The sequence below is a fragment of the Crotalus tigris genome, unplaced genomic scaffold (genome assembly GCF_016545835.1).
Source record: "Crotalus tigris isolate CLP2741 ecotype Arizona unplaced genomic scaffold, ASM1654583v1 scf7180000017666.379230911805:20528666, whole genome shotgun sequence".
Classification (NCBI taxonomy): domain Eukaryota; kingdom Metazoa; phylum Chordata; class Lepidosauria; order Squamata; family Viperidae; genus Crotalus; species Crotalus tigris.
Genome location: NW_024096552.1, coordinates 2744497 through 2763165, shown reverse-complemented (window position 1 = coordinate 2763165; position 18669 = coordinate 2744497). Strand labels below are relative to the sequence as shown.

The window sequence follows — 18669 nt, the reverse complement described above, 5'->3', positions numbered from 1 at the left end:
TGGGCAACCATGAAGAGGACATAACGTTTGTGGTGACCCCAGGTATGGAATGCCCAATGATTCTAGGGATGGAATGGTTGAAAAAATGGAACCCCTGGGTAAACTGGAGGACGACAGAAATCAAATTCCCGAAGGGGGACCCTATGGACTTAAAACCCCAAGGGAGGCTACCAGAATCAAGAATAGAAAAAGCATCCATAGGAGAGGAAAAAAGATTAACAGAAATACCAGAGGAATATAGGGACCTTGCTGAAGTCTTCAGTGAGGAGAGGGCGAATGAGCTTCCCCCCCACCGACCCACAGACTGTACCATTGAATTCAAGCCTGGGGCAAAACTCCCGAAGCCCAGATTATACTCCATGAGCCCAAAGGAGAAGGAGGAAATGGAAAGATTTATTAAAAAAAAACCTAGAGAGAGGTTTCATTGAGCCAGCCAAGCCTAAAGTGGCTGCCCCGGTCCTTTTTAGAGAGAAGAAGGATGGCTCTTTACGTTTATGCGTGGATTATAGGGCCCTGAATACAATCAGTGAAAGCAACCTATACCCTCTGCCCCTCATGAAAGACATGCTGTCACACCTATCGAAAGGGAAATTTTTTTCTAAACTAGACCTAAGGGAAGCTTACTATCGCGTGAGAATTAAGGAAGGGGACGAATGGAAGACTGCATTTAACTGCCCCATGGGGTGCTATCAATTCAAAGTCTTGCCATTTGGATTACAAGGGGGCCCTGCAGTCTTTATGCAATTAATCAATGACGTTCTAAGGGAGCACCTGTTTAAGGGGGTCCTTGTTTACTTGGACGACATTCTTATCTTTACTGAAACAAAAGAAGAACACGTCAAACTTGTCAGAGCGGTTTTAAAGAAGCTGCGAGCCGCTCACCTATATGCCAAACTCTCAAAATGCGAATTCCACCAGGAAAGGATAGACTACCTAGGCTATCGCATATCCCCACAGGGCATTGAAATGGACCCAGAGAAGGTCAAAGCAGTATTAGATTGGGCACCACCCCGCACAAGAAAGCAACTACAAAGTTTCCTGGGCTTTGCAAACTTTTACCGCCAATTCATCCCCTCATTTGCCCAGATAGCCTTGCCCCTCACTAACTTACTAAAAACGAAGGGAGCATCCTCAGTAAAACCTAGCCAGCCACTAACATGGACAATGGAGTGCCAAGCAGCGTTTGAGAGACTAAAGAGACTTTTTTCTGCCGAACCAGTACTAAGGCACCCAGACATGGACAAGCCCTTCGTAATACAGGCAGATGCAAGTGATGTGGCAGTGGGGGCTGTGCTATTACAAGAAAATGATGATGCAGTATTGCAACCCTGTGCATATACATCCAAGAAACTCACGGAAACAGAACAGCGCTGGCCCGTATGGGAGAAGGAGGCTTATGGGATACGTTGGGCATTACTCACGTGGCGACAGTTCCTGGAAGGCAACAAAATCCCCTTCCAGGTGTGGACTGATCACAAAAATTTAGAAGCCCTGAAAACTTCCAGGAAACTCAATCCTAAACAAGCCCGCTGGTCCCAGCATTTTCACCAGTTCCAATTTAAGCTCAAACATTTACCAGGAAGAAAGAACTTCCTGGCAGATGCACTATCTCGCATGCCCCAATATAACAGCGCACGAACCACAGACTCTAGGCCAATAATGGCAGAGTCACAACTGGCGGCACCAGTAACCACAAGAACCCAAGCCAAAATAAAACCACAACTGGACAGCCAAACTAGAATTGAATTCAGAAAAAGTTTGGAAACAGACGAATGGTTCCAGAAAAACAAAAATGTGTGCACAATGAGAGACAGGTTGCCTTGGGTAGGGGAAAAGTTATATATACCAACAACTCAAAGAGTAACTTTCATGCACCTTTGCCATGACACAAAATCAGCAGGGCATTTTGGATTTGTAAAAACTTTACATTTAATTAAACGGCAATTTTGGTGGCCATCCATGAAAAAGGACATTGAAAGTTATATAGCCAGTTGTCCAAAATGTGCCACGGCAAAGAGGTTGCAAGGGAAATTGCAAGGATTATTGCAAACAGTGGCAAGTCCCTCAGCCCCCTGGAGAGAAATAGCCATGGATTTTATAGTGGAATTGCCAGAAAGCAATGGGAATACTGTGGTCTGGACGGTCACGGACTTGTTTTCCAAACAGGTGCATTTTATCCCTTGCCAAAAGATTCCCACTGCAAAAGCCTTAGCAAAACTTTTCATCCAACACATTTACAGATTGCATGGGGCACCCCAACGCATCATCTCTGACAGGGGGGTGCAATTTACGTCTGCATTTTGGAAGGAATTTTTATCCCTCTTAGGAACCACTCAGGGACTGACATCTAGCCACCACCCTCAAGGAAATGGGGGGGGGGCTGAAAAAATGAACTCCGTACTTAAGCAATATTTAAGATGTTTTCTTAGTTTCCAGCAGACCGAGTGGGCGGACTTACTCCCTTTTGCAGAAGTTGCCTACAATAATGCAGTCCACTCCAGCACAGGTTACACTCCTTTTCAAATAGCCACCAGTCAAAGTTTCAACCCCATGCCAGAATTAACCCCAAACGAACCAACGATCCCTTCGCTGAAAGAATGGATGGAGAAACTACAAAACACCTGGCCAATAGTCAGAAAAGCACTAGATGAAGCTAGGCAGGCATACAAAACACAAGCCGATAAAAAAAGGGTTGAGCCTACACCATTCATTATAGGAGAAATGGTGTACTTATCTACAAAATACCTAAAGTCCCTACAGCCCTGTAAAAAACTTGGACCAAAATATATAGGACCTTTTCCAATTAAAAGAATCATAAATCCAGTAACAGTAGAATTAGAATTACCCAAAAATCTCAGGCAAATACACCCAATTTTTCATTGCAGCTTGCTGAAAAGAGAGCATCAGTCACCTCTACGGCCAAAAATCCCCCCACCACCACCTCCACTCATGGTGGAGGGTGAACAACACTTCGAAATAAAGGAAATCCTTGATTCTAGGAGATATCATGGAGCAACTCAGTACCTAGTTGCCTGGAAACACCTCCCTCCCTCACAAAATGAGTGGGTCCATAAACGTCATGTCAGAGCCCCGAAGCTATTGAAGAAGTTTCACACAGAGTATCCTAACAAGCCTGACTAAATTTTATACTTGTGTTTTCTTTCAGGTGGATCTCTCTTATTTTTAAGAGGGGCCGGATGTCAGAATCCAATTATATTTCATCTTTAATTATCAAATATAGAAACTCCCAATTCTGCCTTCTCTGGATTCTGCCATAAGAGGGAGAGAAGGGGGAGAACAAAGGGGCTTTATGGCCCTCACTTCCTTCAGTATACTTCAAGGAGCTGAATGCTGAATGTGTGTTTATTGTAACCTCAAAGCGTTAGCACCAAAGAACCTTACCATAACAAAGAAGGGTATTTGCCTTTCATGTAGTTATCTGAAGTCTCCATCCAGACGGAAGAAAGAAAAAAGGGGGTGGAATTGTGATACCTGAAACTATCACTGGAAGGGGGGTTGATTGGGTGGGACTACTGGGGAACCCCTTAAAACCTTGAATGGGAGGGCTTGGACCCCAAGTCCTGTCTAGCATGCCTGCAACCACTTCTTCTTAATAAAGGATTCCTGTTGGAAGAATTATTCCAAGAGTTCTGTCTTCTTAAGATGCAAAGTGGGGTGGGTCCTTACACTTTGCCAGCTTTCTTAAACTTCAGGGAGTTCAAAAAACAAGTTGGGAAATTAACTCACACTGGTTGAAAGCATATACTCAAATCTATTTCTCCCCAGTTCTTTTGAAGAAAGTCAAATCCTCAAAGCATATCCTTTGAATATCAGAGTCACATTTTTTCTAAAAGTAAAATAAAGGTGTAAAAGCAGAAAATGCATGGAGTGTGACCAAAACTATGTTCACATTTGAACTGAATTCATTGGACTTTGAGTCTTCTGCATATTCATTGGACTTTTGAGTTGAAAAACAGAAAAACAGTCTCCATCTTTGCTTGCTTGCTCTTACCTGCCATAACAGTGGGGGGGGGAGGGGGAGGGGGAGACAGTGGAACTTTTTTATGAAGCTTTGCAGTAGCTGGCTTGGACTTTGCTTATCTCTTCAAGGTTATTTCATCTGGCTTCAGAATGCAGAAGGCAGAAACAATGCACCTAATACAGAGACTTTCCCAAAACATTTTCTACCTAATGATTGAACTTTGGTTGCTTAGTAACAAAGGGGGAGTGGGCCCTAGGGTTTGTTTCAGTTTGATGCTTCGCATAGTTTTGCTCCAGATCTTCTACTCCAGACTTCTGCTGTATTCAGTTCTTTCCTAGTAAAGTACTTTTTCTCTAAATCCATGGAGCCAAGGGTTTTCCTTTCCTATGGATTGAATGGAGGCAGCCCTGACACAACCTCAATACCAGCCTGATTTATGGAAATCTTCATAAATATACTTCTTATAATGTAGGTTTAATATATTTAATGTACATTCAAATTTAAAATACGGAATTTTAATTTAGCCATTGGCAGGCAAGATATGGCAAAGAAGGTGTTCAATAACCAGAGGCAACAGTTGAAAGAGAAGCAGAAGGACAGGATGGGACAATTTGCCTCAGGCAACTTGCCAGGGGACAACTCGCCATGGGTCAACTCACCGCCAGACAATCCAACAATTGAATTTAATTATTTAAAATAATTTAAAAATTATTTTAATTTTTGTCATTCACGTTTCATTTTGTCCCTCCTTTGGCATCCTTTCTTTAATGATTCTAAACCACCATTTCTTTGATATTAGTATAACTCTTATCTCATGGTGAATTGTCCTTCAGCGAATTGGCCATGGCGAGTTGTCCCATGGTGAATTGGCTGGGGTGAGTTGGCCATGACAGGTGATCTTTAATTGCCTTTGTACAAGGGCTTCTCCATGATTTGTCATTATCACTTTGATTATCACATTACAATTCATAATGTGTCTTGAAATATGTTAGATGCAGTTGCTTTTGAAAGAATGAAACTTATACTTGGTAAGAGTAGATGGATAATTAATATACCTTGTGCTCTCCTATAATCTCACTATCACATTTTTTCTCTGCACTAAACTGAGAGAAAAAGTGTTCAACTAAATGGAATTTGCATGCAGAAAAGGTAAGCAGTATCATGGTTTAGGACTTCTCCCTTTTTTTCCTGCAAATCCACCTTTGTTTATTTTGATAGTTTCCCCCTCTTTTTGTCTCTTGGGAAATGGGAACATTATCTACTTTCTCTTAATTCATAATTTAATTTTCAAGGTACAATAGGATCCAGATAATATATACAGCTATGTTGACCGAATTTTTCTCTTATTTACTTTTGGCATGGAATGTTACATTAAAATAAGCTTTTTAAAAAGCCATATTTTTTTAGCTCACAAGGATAGTATTTAATACTTGCAGAATTTAAGATGCAAAATTAGGGGGAAAAATTACTGGATTGCATAAAAGATGGAGAGTAAAGAGACCTCGTCTCCTACCTATCCTCAGTACAGTAGTATGAACTCTTGTCTCACTTCATGTATACTGGTCGTCTGCTCTAACATTGGAAAAGAAGGCTAAGTCACTTATAAGCAATGCTAACTTGGCTAGGATGTCTACATACAAAAAGGCAACATTTGACATATATTCTGATCAGCAAACTCTCTGGATTGGTGCTCAATTGCAAGGTACTTCTCTAAATTTGCTGTCAGAAGTAGCACTACTACTCTTCGTTCTCTGTAGGGCTGTACATAGACATCCCCCCTTGCCTTAAAAACAAATGCTGCTCCATCTATCTTTCAGGATGACACAAAGCGCTGCTCTGGTTCCTTGGAAGATACACCCAGGGGCAGTTGGATATCCAGTATCTTCGACTTGAAGAATTCTGCAGCTGACTTTTTATTGCGTTCACTCTTGGTGCGCACTGCCATCGAAGAGACTGACCGTACTAATGAGGAGTCGCGCAAGAAGAACCGGCATCAGGAGATCTTGGCCCTTTACTCAGCCCCTGATGAAGTGAGTAGAGATATTGTGATTCCCTTTGGCCTTCTATGGAATCTGATAGGATCCAGCAGATGGGAGCCACATAGGCCTACAAATGCACGTGTTTGCACAAAAGGAGCAGGCAACAGGTTGTGTAGAATATTTTTTCCTGCTATGGTCTTTGTTGAGTTTTGACAAAGATTTAAGAAATTCCATTTCCATTGATTCTGATAACAAAGGAGAACAATCCAAATTTAGATGAGTGGCAGAAAGGTATCAATAAATTTATCTGGGCAGGGAAAAAACCAAGAGTGAAACTTAAAATTTTACAAGATATACGAGAGAGAGATGGACTTAAGGTACCAAATTTGAAATTGTATTATGATGCTGTGGTCTTAACATCAATCAGTGATTGGGTTAACCTAACAAATGTAGATATACTCCTTTTGGAGGGATGGGATTTACTTTTTGGATGGCATGCCTATTTAATTTATAATAAAAAGGTTGATAGGGTTTTTAGATCTCATATCTTAAGAATTTCTTTACTTCGGGTTTGGAAGAAATATTATAGAAGTGATTCAAGAATTCCATTATGGGCTATTCCATGGCATGCAATAGAAGGAATAAGGAGAGGAGTTAAGATGGATACTATTTCTTATACACAATTACTTAAGTGGGATGGTAAAAATTGGCAATTAAAATCTATGGATGAATTAGCACAAGAAAATATTATTTATTCATGGTTTCAGTATAGACAACTATTGGAAAGGTGGAAGATAGATTATAATGTGGGCTTGCTTAGAGAGGATGAGAATTTGTTAAAACAAATTAGAGATCAAAGTCGAACCCATATTAAAAGAATTTATGGTGTCTTGGTGGAATTGGATTCAGAAGCAGAGCTAGTTAAAGATTGTATGGTTAAGTGGGCACAAAATTTTGATGAACCGATCTTATTAGATACATGGGAGATTATTTGGGTGAGGAACGTTAAATTCACGCAAGCCCAAAACTTACGGGAAAATTTTTATAAAAAGGTTTTATAGATGGCACCTTGATCCACAAAAAATGTCTCGTATGTATCCAAACCTGCAGCCTAAATGTTGGAGATGTGGTTGCTTGGATGCTACTTATTATCATATCTGGTGGTCATGTAAAAGTATAAAAGCTTTTTGGATTAAGATATGGTGGAATATTCAAAGAATTTTTAAAAGAAGGATAAAATTTACTCCACAATTGTTTTTATTGGGTATTGTTCCGGATTGTGATGACAAAGAGATTATTTTAATGTTAAATTTAATTACTGCGGCTAGGTTGTTAATAGGGCAATATTGGAAGAAGGAATTTTTGCCTACTTTGCAAGAATGGTTTTTTAAAGTTTCTTACTTAGCGGAAATGGCAAAAATTTCGGCTTTCTTGAAAGATCAATCGCAAGAGAAGTATCTCTTGGTGTGGAAAAGATGGATAAATTTTATAGTATGATATAAGAAAATATTATCTAGCTTTCGAATAATTTATATTTAAAGTTTAAGATATTATCTAGAAGTGTAATTATTATTCTTTAATTTTTAATTTTTTTATTTTTTTATCTTCCTTTTTTTTCCCTCTTTTTGTTTTTTATATATAATGGAGTTAAAGTATTTTACAACTTGTTTATTGAGTGTAATTATATTTGCTTAAGGTTTATTTGGGCTTAAAACTTTTTTTCTTTTAAGTTCTAGTTAAGCCTGTATTCAGCTCTGGGAAGAATGGGGGAGGGTTTTGGGGTGGGTTGGGAGGGATTGGGGAAGGGGTTTTTATTGTAAAATTTTAAAAAATTTTAATTAAAAAAAAAAGGAGAACAATCCTCACTAAGTCTTGGTGGGTAGCACTAGTGGTAACTGGCTTTGTATGACCTTATATTTTCTCTTTATGAAACCTTGGATTGGTCAATTTTTGCATCCCAAGTCATGCTTGCTTATTTTTAGTTGCTTGTTTGTTCTTATAACCCCTTGAAGTAACAATTAACCAACCAACTAATCTTTATTTAGTCATAACCAGCAGATAAAACAAAAAACTCACAATTAATTAAAATAAAAAAAGAAAAATACAACATTTAAAAATATTTAAGGAAAATTAGAGGATATACTACAACATACTTCCCCCCGAGGTTCGAACTACTCCCACCCTGCCAGCCTTTAAGAAAGCCGTTAAAACTCTCCTGTTCCGGCAGGCCTGGGGCTGATGTCCCTGGGAGGGGGGGCGGGATATGATTGGACATGCGGCATGATTGTATTATTTTATTGTATTATTGTTAGATGATTGTTTTAATTTTGTACGCCGCCCTGAGTCCTTTGGGATTGGGCGGCATATAAATAAAATTAATTAATTAAATAAATAATAAATACTGTAAAAACTATAGAGCAGTACTTAGCTATGGTCAACCAAGTGAGATTATATCAAATAATAACAATTTATGATAGAAGGAGTCAGAATGACCAGGATGCTTAATGAAAAATGAAGACAATAATTCCAGGTGAGGGGACAATAAAAAATAACATGATCCACCATTTTAATTATTTCTCCATCACATGGACAGTCTTTGTTCAAAAGGAATATTTTGGTATCTCTCTTCAGTAACAGCTGTTGGGAGGGCATTAAATCTAGCCAAGGATAAGTCCCTTCTAAATTTCAGAATTTTTAGGTATCTGGTTGGTGGGAGAAAATATGCATAATGTCTGAAGAATAGGCTTCTAGGTAGAACTGATGAATTTGCAGTTCTAAATCGACGGCCCATTGTTTGAGATCAGCTAGTGCACGTTCATAGCCCACCAGTGTGAGAGCTACTCGTGTAAAGCTATAAGGCTTAATTGAATTTAATATGTAATGCCTGGCACCAGAAAGACAGAAAGCTATCAGTCACAATTAAAGGGGTCAAGCCAACTAGAGCGAGGGGGGAAGCACTTAAGCCAGCAAGAGAAGATATAACTCCAGGCAGAAGTTTAGATAATTAAGTGGGCCACAGTGAAGCACCACATTTGGAAAGCAGCAAGGTACTTGAAAAATAAATCTCATAAACATGGATTGAACTCTTTTAAGGGAAATAAATGACCTAAACAAATAAAGGAGGAGAATTATTGGAATGTTGTACAGATAAATGCAAAGGCTGATGCAGAATAAAAATACAGTATTTTATGAGCTTTCAAAGCCTTTATCTCTCTTAGCCTCTGGCTCACAATTGGGTCAATGACATATGTTACTTTGACTTCCCAGGAGGAGGCAGTAGAACGGTGCAGCATCCCAGAAATTCCAAAAGAGCACTTTGGGCAGAGGATCTTAGTGAAATGCTTGTCTCTGAAGTAAGTCACAATTTCTGGCAACATAGAGCTGCCAAATGTCAGGTAGAGAAAAATGATTGAATGCAGACTAAAATGGTCTTTTTTTAAAGTGTTGTTTTTGCTTAATGGTTGGTACTGTGCAAAAAAGGGGACCAAAAGATGCCATCCAAGGTACAGCTTCACGTGTACTGGTTTTGCTGGAGGATGCACATATGTGTGAAGGAGCTACATTATCACTCAGTTCTGTTTACACAGCAGAGTTTTGTGATACACTGCAAACGGGTAGATGGCAGAGTTACTTGAGAAGTTACTTTGGTTTTGGATTCATATTCATGAGCAGTCGAAGCTGCATGCTCCTGGCAGCCCAGCCTGTCAAACCTGATGCCCAGAAATGCAGTTCGTACTGCCCACATACTTAGAATGGACACAGAAAAAGACTTCCTGGCATGACCAGTCAGAAGACATTTGCATCTCTAATGGATTTTGATTGATAGAAAAAATGTGGGGAAATGCAAGATATTACCTCCCTCCATTATTACACTTCTTAAATTTGAACAGTCATTAACTTCTGAATTTATTTATTTATTTATTTATGAGACTTATATACCGCTTTAAGTGCAAGCACTCTCTAAGCAGTGTACACCAGTAAGCAATGTATATATATATATTTACATTGCCCCCAACAATCTGGGTCCTCATTTTACCTACCCCGGAAGGGGTAGGTAAATGTTGTATGGGACTTCCTACTACTTGTTTATCCACAGATTTCCATTGTGGAATAACTGCAAAATCCTCCGTTTTTGGTAGAAATAGAATTTTGCTTAAAACCATCTATACAATTTAACAGTAAATTGCATTGAAATCTGTTCAAGTATTTGATAAGCAAATGGTAGAAGAATGTTTTATGAAAAATTATTGCTAGTTCTGATTCATACTCTGAGGACCTCAGCTGTGTCATTACAGAGAGGAGAGGTGGGAAAGGGTCCATCTTACTTTGACGCATCAAAGTCCACCTTAATGATGAAGCAAAATAGTGTGAAAATGCTTTGTAGGGAAATTTATCTTGGGATTTCTAAGGGGCACCAGTACTTAAGATCAGAAAACTTCATTTATCCAATGGCAGTTGAGCATCTTGTTTCATTTAGAAGAGTTATTAGAAGAAACAAGTCATGTTTTGCTTATATTACAAATCATGGATGGAGGAGTGGCAGTGATGGTTCATGATTCCTTTTTGATGTAGAGCTCCAGATTCCTAACCATTGTATTTGCTAGGGCAGGACAAGGTATTCAACTGTTTGCAATGTATTTCTTTTATATTCCTTTCCATGGATTAGATTTGAAATAGAAGTTGAACCCATCTTTGGATCACTGGCACTCTACGATGTGAAAGAGAAGAAAAAGGTACCGTACTTCTTGTTTTTAATTTTTCTTGGGTAACGACAAGAAGTAATTGGCAATGCCGTCTCTGTTCAACTAGAATCAACTTCAGACTGAAAGATAACCAGCCAGATAAGTACAGCAGAATGCCCTTGACAATCAGTTGCAGATTTTATATTCTGTTCCTTCTGATACCCTAGTTTGATAGACACAGAAAGCATTACCGTATATGCCGGCGTATAAGACAACTTTCGCAAGGGTTAAAATCGGCGCCGAAGACGGGGTCGTCTTATACGCCAAGTCGTCTTATACGCTGGAAATACTGGTAGTTTCCGGCGTATAAGACGACGTTCTAGGCATGCGACTCAGCACCGAAGACGAGGGTCGTCTTATATACCGGCATATATGGTAACTGGATTGCTCTGAAGAATTACACGCAGGATCTAATTAGCACTTTCTTTTTTTTTTATTGAAAGTTTTTTAAATTTTACAGAACAAATCCCCTCCCCCAAACCCCCCCACCCTCCCCTACCCTCCCCCACCTCCCCAAACCTCCCGAACCCTCCCCCAACCTTCCCAGAGCTGAATACAGGCTTACTTAAAATTTTTCAGAAAAAGAAAAAAAAACTTAAAACACATATAAATCCTAAACAAATCTAAATACATTAAATTAATCTAAAAAAATAATAATTACAATCATTAAACACATTATAATATACTCTAAACATTTTCTAATATCATACTTATATTATTATCCATCATTCTGTATAAACTCCCTCAAAAACACAAATTTAAACATTAGTTTCTTTGAATATCTATACCTACAATATAAAGTCTAATCTCTCCCTCTTTCTTTATCCTAGAACAAAAAATAACATTAAAACTAAATACTTAAACTTCTTATCTAAGATTTTCATTCAATCTCCATAATCTTCTCTCCTATCCAAAAAAAAAAAAAACACAAAACAAAAAACTTAAAAGACATATGATTCCTAAACAAATCTGGGTACATTTAATTAAACAAGTTATCTTCTCTTAAAAATAATAATAATAATAATAATAATAAAAAACCCAATCATTAAACACATTATAATATACTCTAAACATTTTCATATCATACTTATATTTATCCATCATTCTTTATAAACTCCCTCCAAAACACAAATTTGAACATTACTTAAAACATTAGAATTCCCTTATACACATTTAAATCTTTACCAATAACAAATTCCATCCACAATAAACACATTCCTTATCAATCTCTCTTTTCCATAAACCATTAAAATTCCCTTATACACATTTAAATCTTTACCAATAACAAATTCCATCCACAATAAACACATTCCTTATCAGTCTCTCTTGTCCATAAACCTAAAAAAAAAATGCTTTGAAAACTACCCTTAAAGCTAACTCCAAAAAATTTATAAATCTTGCTTCTCCCACAAACTCAGTACTCTATTGAATACTTAAACTAAGTACTTAAACTTAAACTTCTTATCTAGAATTTTCATTCGATCTCCATCCTTGTTAGTCTCTCTTATCCATAAATCTCAAAAGAATTGCTTTGAGATCTGCCCTTAAAGGTGGCTCCAAAAAGTTTATAAATCCTGCTTCTCCCGCAGACTCAGGAACCAGTACTTGTGAGACTTCCTTGAAGTCCTTCTTCTGTTGCTCTTTTTCTTTACAATTATATGTTGCACGAGTTGTCCTCTGCTCCTTCATCTCAACCTGTTGAGGCCCCTCAACTACTTCTCCCGCAGATTCAGAAACCAATAGTTGTGGGGCTTCCTTAACCTTCTTCTGTTGCTCCTTTTCTTTATAATTATATGTTGCACAGGTTATCCTCTGCTCCTCCATCTCAACTTGTTCAGGCCCCTCAAACTGAGGTTTCCCAATTTTCATAAGTATAGGCTCTTCAGACTGCAATTCTAGCTTCTTTTCTTCCAAAGCTTTAAATAAATGGCGATGAACATACTCCCAGGACCGAAGTATAAAAGTCTTTTGCTTGAGAAACAGTATTAAGTCTATAACATATCCCCAGGTAATTCACCACCATTCCAATCGGAACATCCCATCTGAACAGAATTCGTCTCTTTTTAAGTTCATCTGCTAAAAAAGCAAACTCCTTTCTTCTTCTTAAAATCTTTGATGGGATCTCCTTTAGAATTATAACATCTTGTGAAGCAATTTGAAATCTCTTCTTATAAAAAGCTTGTATAATTCCGTTGCGCAAGGATTTTTTCCCAAGGTAAATTACCACATCTCTTGGCAAATTCTTTTGCACTGCCACCGCAGAGTTAACTCTAAATAATTTTTCAATTTCACTAAGTATTTCCTCTTTTTCTTTATTCAAAATCACAGCAAAGTCCTTTGCAACCATCTTTCTCAGGTCTCCTTGCACAGACTCTCCCAAACCTCTGATTCTTAAGGCATATTCCATTTGTCTATATTGAAGCATAAGAATCTCATTTTCCATTTCTTTTTCCACGCTTTCAAATTTTCCCTCCATCAACTCCACTTTTTCTGTTACCTCTTCTACACGAGAGTTCAGCTTTTCAAGAACAGAGGCAACTCCTTTTAGAGTCAAAACTATCTCTTGCCTCAAAATCTTATTATTTTCCTCTAAAATATCTTTCATTTCTGCCCTAATTTGAGATATCACTTTCTTAAGACTACGTGATGTAGGTTCATTTCTTCCACTGAGTCTGTAATTATTTATATTTCCTCTCTTCTCATGAAGAAGCAGAAACATTCAGACTTTTGAAAGAGGGAGTTTGTCTCTAGGTTCAAGCAACAAATTCCTTAATGATCCTTTCTTCAATTACAAATTTCAAAGAATGAAGGATGGATCATCTGAGCTAAGCAGATGATGCATAGGAAATAGCAACAGAGAACCTTCCTTCCTTATAAATTGTACCTTATTTGATCCTCTTTCAAATTCCCAGTGACCTCAGACACAATAAGAAACTCAGTGGGCTGCATGTCCTGCTAACTTTATCATCCATGTTTCTGTCTTTCTCCAACTGCACTCCAGCCCTTACTGGGCTTCCCATTAAAATTGTTTTGGTGATTTTATTTTGTGTGATGTATTATTTCTTGTTTTAATATTTTTTCTGAAATTGCTAATTAATGCATATGTAGGTCCCTGACCTGTTGATCACACATGGTCTCCAAAAACCCCATTTGAGGTCTCTATAGTCCTACAAAATGTGATATTATCAATATAATTGTGCTAGAAATTTTACTTCTGGTTTTCCCATGTTAAGGAGAATTAAAGGGCAAAATGTGTGCCCTTACTGAGTCTTGGTCATTTTTTAACTTCCTCATCAAATCATCATTTTGCGTGGCTTGAGAAAGGTTGAATGAGAAAATGGGCACCTTAAGTCTCTGCAATGGCTAAAATAAGAAAAACAAATACAAAGATTTCATCTGGCTGAATGCCACTGGTTAATTCCTGTTGCTCTAGGCAGAGCATAGGAAACAAGTGTAGCTCCAAGGCCAAAGCCATTATTTCCTCCTATGCTAAAACATCTGCTGGATATTATGTAGGTCTGGCAGAAGACAAAGGGAATTACTTGTGTTCCCCTGTTGTTATATGAAGAGTAGATCCAAGTATCTACTAGGAATAACCCAGATTCCAATATTATGTTCATCAGAGCTGCAGTTAAAAGTTTCCTCTTAATCTGGATACAGAGATGTTGCCTTTTGTATTATTTTTATTGCTGTGAAGGTCATGAGGATATTTGATAGCATTTTTTACTGCTGTCCTCCTCTCTGTTTTATAGATCTCTGAAAATTTTTATTTTGATCTCAATTCGGAGCATATGAAAAGCCTTCTCCGAACTCACAGTGCTCATCCTGCTATCTCTACACTAGCTCGTTCAGCTGTGTTCTCTCTTACACATCCTTCTCCAGAAATATTCTTGGTGATCAAGGTGAGATGTTTTTTGCTCTTTTAATAGTCACACTCACAGCCATTCTAATGAATGCTGGGGAGCAAATAGGAGTATATATACCATTATTTTACATGAATATAAAAATAGGATAAATGTTCATACATCTATGAAGAAAGCATGAATTTTGGAGTTCAATGAATGGATTTCAATAAAGTTTGATTCTGTGAAATTGATGGATCTCAGTAAAGTTTGATTCTCTGAAACTGATGGATCTCAATAAAGTTGAAAGTCAGGATAATGAAACTTTAGTTTCTTTCAACTGCTTGTATGGAGAAGAGAGACTATGAGGGTAAAGGTTCATTCTCTGAGCTTGTGGGTTGGTTTCTGAATATTTCATTACTAGGTTAGGTAACATCTTCAGCAGAGTTTAGGGGATGTCAGTTTTCTTTTGTTTCTAAGGGCTTCAGGTGTAGGTGTGTCAAGAGAAGGTCTTGTGATGGGTCTTGTGATGGGTCAGGTGTGAGTCATCAGTGAGAAGCTTGTGATGGGTCTTGTGATGGAGAGGTTACAGGTCAGGGTCATTGGGAGGTGAATTACTGGTGAGGGAGAGGGGGCTTGCGTGGGTTGGTTGAGGGTATGTCTCTGGTTGGCTGTGTGGTTGATTTGCATTCTGGGGAGTTTGTAGGCAGGTTGTAGGTCAATGTGTCTGTTCATGGAATTGCTTGTGGAATGCCAGGCTTCAATGAACTCACAAGTGTGGCGGGTGGTAGCGTGGGCGATGATTTTAGTGTTGTTTCAATGAAACATGTTGTTTGGTGTTGGTGTGGGTAGAGATTAAGGATTTGGGATCGTGGTGTTTGACTGCCAGCCGGTGTTGGAGATCATGGTTTTTAATTGATGTGATGTTTGTCCCACGTAGAATTGGTTGCAATCGTTACAGTTGATTTTGTAGATTACATGGTTTCTTTCACCCTTCTGAATCTTGTCTTTGGTTCTGGATAATTCCTGGTGGAGTGTGGCTGTGGGTTTGTGGGCTATTGTTATTCCTAGGGGTTGGAGAATTCTGGCTGTTATTTCTGACACCCCTTTTGTGTATGGTAGGGTTAGTTTTTGCGTGGTGGTTGGCTGTATGATGTGTTGTGGTTTGGGTGCTGTGTGTCGGAATATGAAGTTTTTTGGATAACTGTTATGGAGGAAGACATTGAGCAGCCGCTTCACTTCTGCTTTTCTTAGTGTTGTGGTGCTGCAGTGTGTCCTGGCCCTTCTAAAGAAGGTCTGGACCCAGCTTTTTTTCTCTGTGGTGGGGTGGTTGCTTGCGAAGCTGAGGATCTGGTCTGTGTGTGTAGGTTTGCAGTAGAGGTGGGTTTCTAGTTCTCCATTATCCAGTCTCCTTATGTCGATATCAAGGGATGGGAGTCTGTTGTCTGTTTCCTCCTTGCGTGTAAATTTGATCCCAGGAATATGTTATTAAGTAGGTGGTGTGTTTCTTCCATTTGGGAGCGTTTGATGATGACAAAGGTATCATTGACGTAGCCTGTCCAGAATTTTGGTTGGATGGTGGGTAGAGCTATGGATTTGAGTTGTTGCATGACTGCTTCTGTTATTAGGCCTGATATGGGTGATCCCATTGGGGTATCTTGCACTTGCTTGTACATTTTCCTGTTGGACTTGAAGTATGTGTTGAGGCATAGATCCAGGAGTTTCATGATGGTTTCTGTGGACACGGAGTGTTCTGTAATGACATCATCTTCGTGGGTATGGTGTTTAGTGAGTAGGTGGTTTATGGTTTGTTTAGCCAGGTTGATGTCAGTCGAGGTGAAGAGAGCAGCGACGTTGAAGGAGACCATAATTTCTTCCTTGTTGATCTTGGTGTGTTTGATGCATTGGAGAAATTGTTCTGGGGAGTTTATTGAGTGGGTTGAGTCATTGACCAGGTGTCTGAGTTTCTGCAAGGTTTTTGCTAGTTTTTATGTCGGTATTCCAGGTGGAGACACAATTGGGTGTAAGGAGAGACTCTTTTTGTCTGCTCAGAAAATAGAACATCAAATAGATCAACTGGTCATAGAATATACTTTCCTAGGAAACACCTCACCTCTTCTTCCAAGTATTTCCTAAGAGCAACAGCAGACCAAAAAACCCCTCTTGTTAAAAAGAAGATAAAAGATGCACCCTCCTCCTCTAATATTTCATGCTCTCCATCTTTAAAATTTAAGGAAAAAAGATGTGTTTTCCTAAATCAGTCTGATTTTTACTTTCCAGTTTTCAAAAGCATCTGGCATTGAGATGTTTCTTCTGATCCTTGTTATATGTTTTTCAAAAACAAGGGATAAATCCATAAATCCTGTTTAATCCTTAAAGGCAAGTTAAATAAGATATTTTTGAGATTACTTATATTCTTTTATGATACTTCAATTAAATGTATTATACATTTCTTCTTCAGCTAGGAAAATAGGAATCAGATAGAACTGTCACAGTGGGAGCACTTATTTGTAGGCTGTTTTTCTTTTTTTTAAAAAAAGAATGTTTTCCCCCCTTTTCCCCAAGATAAATTGTTCCTTGGGTTTTTCACTTGTCCACTCAATATTTTATGCTTCCAGTTTTTAAAGTGATTATACAAAATTAGGATAAAATTAAATACTAAGAAAGCATGGCATCTTCTGAAGCTGAAGTCTAGTTAAGGATCCTCTGAAGATTCCCTGTCAATGAAAAAAGAATTAGATACATTCTAAGTAAAAAAAGTATCCCTTGTTCTAGTCACAAATATTTTGTTCCAACGGACTTCACACTCTATATACCATATTAGGCTGTTTAGGCATTTCAGACAAAGTCAATGTATACGTCAAGCCTCACAGAGTGACCAGGATGGCCTAGACACAACTGCTTTGTAGCTTGCCACATACTTGGGGGGAGAGGGGAAGTTTGGTATGTGAGCCATTAACAGCTGTTGGCTACTTCATGAGAACCAAGGATACCAGGAAAGATTGTTATTGAAGAATCGTAGATTCTAGAATAAATATAAAGGAAAATTACAGTAGTTAGTGCAGTGGAAATATTATCCAATGACAGGGAAGAAATACCCATAGACTTTATAGTGGAATTCTTGAGAGTGAGGGGAACATGGTGATCTGGACTGTAGTGGACCTGTTCTCCAAGCAAGTCCACTTTATCGCTTGCCCTGGTCTTCCCTCAACCCAGAGACTAGCCAAGATGTTTCTGCAGCATATTTATCGACCGCATTGGGTGCCCAAGTGCATCATTTCAGATTAGGAGGTTCAGTTTATAGCCAGGTTCTGGAAGGACTTTATAAAAAGGACTAGGTCCTCCCGGGACTCAATTCAGCTTTTCATCCGAGTATTAATGGAGCCGCTGAATGAGCTAACAATGGTGGAGCAGTTCCTGCATTGCTATATACCAGCAAACGAACTGGGCAGGACTCCTGCCGTTCGCCAAGGTGGCATATAATAATGTGATACACAGCAGCACAGGATTCACCCCTTTTAAAGTAGCTACAGGGAAAGAATTTGCACCCATTCCAGAAGGCCCCCAAGAACCCTCCTCCTCAGTAACATTAATAGACTGGGTAGTTTCCTTCCAAAGTGTCTGGAGCAATGTAAAAAGAGCTCTAGATAAAGCAACAGAAAGCCAGAAAAAGCAGGCAGACAAGAGGCGAACACCTCAGACTGTTTCATGTAGGAGATAGAATGTATATATCCACAAAGTATCTGAAACTGAGGCTACCTTGTAAAAAACTGGGTCCTAAGTACATAGGACCTTTCCCAATAGTGAAAGTGATGAATCCGGTTACAGTGGAGCTGAAACTACACAGAATATTTGGGTAAAGTACACCCAGTATTCCATTGCAGCTTACTGAAACTAGTTCATGGATCCAGAATGAGGCTGGTTGAGAAAGAAGCCTCTGGTCCCATTATGGTGGGAGGTAAAAAGCATTATGAGATAAAACGAATCCTCGATTTTAGAATATATAAAGGAAAGTTACAGTATTTAGTGCAGTGGAAAGGTTATCCATTGTCAGAAGCGAGTTGGACTGAAGCTCACAACATCAAGGCAGATCGCTTAGTAAATATATTCCATACTAAGTACCC

At 38.7% G+C, this 18669-nt stretch overlaps 1 protein-coding gene across 19 annotated transcripts in view; it reads left to right on the top strand.

The window, feature by feature from the left end:
* DOCK6 (dedicator of cytokinesis 6) overlaps nt 1–18669 on the top strand; it is a 184981-nt gene that overhangs the window by 60123 nt on the left and 106189 nt on the right. For all 19 annotated transcript variants that reach the window (XR_005555912.1, XR_005555911.1, XR_005555910.1 and 16 more), the window contains exons 6-9: nt 5800–6012; nt 9229–9314; nt 10628–10694; nt 14456–14605. Coding sequence is in view for 15 of the 19 variants with exons in the window: in XM_039336457.1 (XP_039192391.1) it covers nt 5800–6012; nt 9229–9314; nt 10628–10694; nt 14456–14605 (516 nt within the window). In the remaining 4 variants the exon portion in view is untranslated. The remainder of the gene's footprint in view (nt 1–5799; nt 6013–9228; nt 9315–10627; nt 10695–14455; nt 14606–18669) is intronic.